The sequence below is a fragment of the Egretta garzetta genome, unplaced genomic scaffold (assembly GCF_000687185.1).
Source record: "Egretta garzetta isolate BGI_Z169 unplaced genomic scaffold, ASM68718v1 scaffold421, whole genome shotgun sequence".
Lineage (NCBI taxonomy): Eukaryota > Metazoa > Chordata > Aves > Pelecaniformes > Ardeidae > Egretta > Egretta garzetta.
The window spans coordinates 14,847-17,066 of NW_009258680.1; the positions used below are offsets into that span (position 1 = coordinate 14,847).

The following is a 2,220-nucleotide window of genomic DNA, read 5'->3' on the forward strand; positions in this document are numbered from 1 at the left end:
ATGGCCGCCCTCTTCACCGGGAAGGCCTTGATGGCCAACCGGGAACGGGACGAGGTGGAGACGGAGCGGGAGCTGAGCTTGGCGCTGGAGAACAAGGTGCTGCTGCTTTATTTTGGGTCCGGGCAGTGCCCACGGTGCCGGCAGTTCTCCCCGCTCCTCAAGGAATTTTTCCTGCGGTTGACCGATGAGTTTTACGTGGAACGAGCTTCCCAGCTGGTGCTGGTGTACGTATCCCGGGACGAGACGGAGGAGCAGCAGAGCGCTTTCCTGAGGACCATGCCCAAGCGCTGGTTGGCCGTACCTTTCGGGGACGCCTTCAAAAGGTACCTACGGGGCGAAGGAGCCAAGCAAACGGCTTCTTCCACCCGGCCCTCGCTGCCTTTACAAATATTTACTCTTTTTCCAGATGTTTTCCCTCATATTCAGCCCCCCTGGAGCGGTCGGGGTGGCGTACTAACAGAAAAAAAAAACCCCAAAAAATACAAATTCAAGCTGTTTGGCTGTGCCTATTTATAAAGCAAAAATATTTCCTCTTCCCCCGCCTCGCTTTTTCCTGATATATTTGTATTCCCATTTTACAAGGCGCTATTTATAGCTCCTACGGACGCGTCAGCCGGCCCTCGGCGCAGAAGACGCAGCGCCAAAGCCGGATGCGGCCGGGGGGATTGGAAGCGCTCACGTATTTGCTGTGAGCTCATTAGCGACAGAATGAGTTGCAATTAATACCGGGAATGATTTCCCAGCTCCTTTTGAGCCGGAGCGCGGTCGAATTCCCAGCGTCCGGCTGCGGTTTAATCGTCGCTGGGCGTAAACCGCGGCCCAGCAGCCGCCCCCCACCTCCCGCACCCCAGGGAGCTGATGCCCAAATCTTCGTCCCCTTTCACCGGCCCCGCGTCGGGCTCTTTAATTACCAGCGACGGACAAACGAGCGGGTTACGATCAGCAAACGGGCTCCGGGTAACTCTGCGCCAGGACAGCCACGGGGATCCCACTGGATAGTGAGGATGAGGAGGGGGTGAGGACAAGGAGGGGGCGAGGATGAGGAGCAGTGAGGATGAGGAGGGGGTGAGGACGAGGAGGGGGCGAGGATGAGGAGCAGTGAGGATGAGGAGGGGGTGAGGATGAGGAGCAGTGAGGTTGAGGAGGGGGTGAGGATGAGGAGCAGTGAGGTTGAGGAGCAGTGAGGACGAGGAGAGGATGAGGAGCAGGTGAGGATGAGGAGCAGTGAGGATGAGCGGTGAGGACGAGGAGCGAGCAAGGATGAGGAGCTTTGAGGATGAGGAGTGGGCAGGATGAGGAGCAGGCAAAGATGAGGAGCGGTGAGGATGAGGAGCAGGAGAGGACAAGGAGCGGGCGAGGACGAGGAGGGGGCAAGGACGAGGAGGGGGCGATGAAGAGGAGCATTGAGGGCGAGGAGTGGGTGAGGATGAGGAGCGTTGAGGACAAGGAGGGGCGGGGGTGAGGGGTGTTGAGGGTGAAGGGAGGGCGAGGATGAGGAGCGGGAGAGGAGCAGGTGAGGATGAGGAGCAGGTGAGGATGAGGAGCGGGTGAGGATGAGGAGCGGGTGAGGATGAGGAGCGGGTGAGGACTGCTCCACCCTCCCCATGTGAGGTTTCTCCCCCTCACACCCCCTTTGCCTCGCAGGGAGCTGGAGCTGCGCTTTGCCGTGGCCGAGGTGCCGGCGGTGGTGGTGCTGAAGCCCAACGGGGACGTCATCGTTGGAAACGCCGTGGAAGAGATCCGGCGCTTGGGCCCCGCTTGCTTCCGAAACTGGCAGGAGGCTGCCGAGCTGGTGGACAGAAATTTTCTCTTGGCGGAGGATTTCGATGATTGGGCCAGGAGAAGCATCACCGACCCCATCCGCCGCCTCAAGTACAAGCTGGACAAGACGCCGGAGGCAAAGAACAAGGGAAAAAAAAGGAGAGAGGAAGGCGAAGAATCTTCTTAGGGGCTCTTGGCCACCTGGGCACCCTGCTGCCTCCTATCCAGCCGCCTGGCGACCAACACCCCCGGCTCCTTTTCCGCCGGGCAGCTTTCCAGCCCCTCGTCCCCACGCCTGGAGCCTTGCGTGGGGTTGTGGTGACCCCAGGGCAGGACCCGGCCCTTGGCCTTGGGGAACCTCACCCAATTGGGCTGGGCCCAGGGATCCAGCCTGGCCAGGGCCCTGTGGATCCAGTCTGGCCGGGGCCCACGTGGATCCAGCCCGGCCGGGGCCCTCTG

The 2,220-nt window shown here is 60.9% G+C and overlaps 1 protein-coding gene across 1 annotated transcript; it reads left to right on the plus strand.

Annotated features, from left to right (window-relative positions):
- On the plus strand, window positions 1–1,948 carry NXNL1 (nucleoredoxin like 1). Its single transcript, XM_009648918.1, has 2 exons — window positions 1–323; window positions 1,645–1,948. The coding sequence occupies exons 1-2, from the start codon at window positions 1–3 to the stop codon at window positions 1,946–1,948; spliced, it is 627 nt and encodes a 208-aa protein (XP_009647213.1).
- The last annotated feature ends 272 nt before the right edge of the window (window positions 1,949–2,220 follow it).

Bases quoted from the DNA above. Each gene is read 5' to 3' on its own strand.
- NXNL1 (XM_009648918.1), top strand. From the start codon at position 1: ATGGCCGCCCTCTTCACCGGGAAGGCCTTGATGGCCAACCGGGAACGG. The intron at 324-1,644 runs GTACCTACGGGG...TTTGCCTCGCAG, and splicing joins TTCGGGGACGCCTTCAAAAG to GGAGCTGGAGCTGCGCTTTG.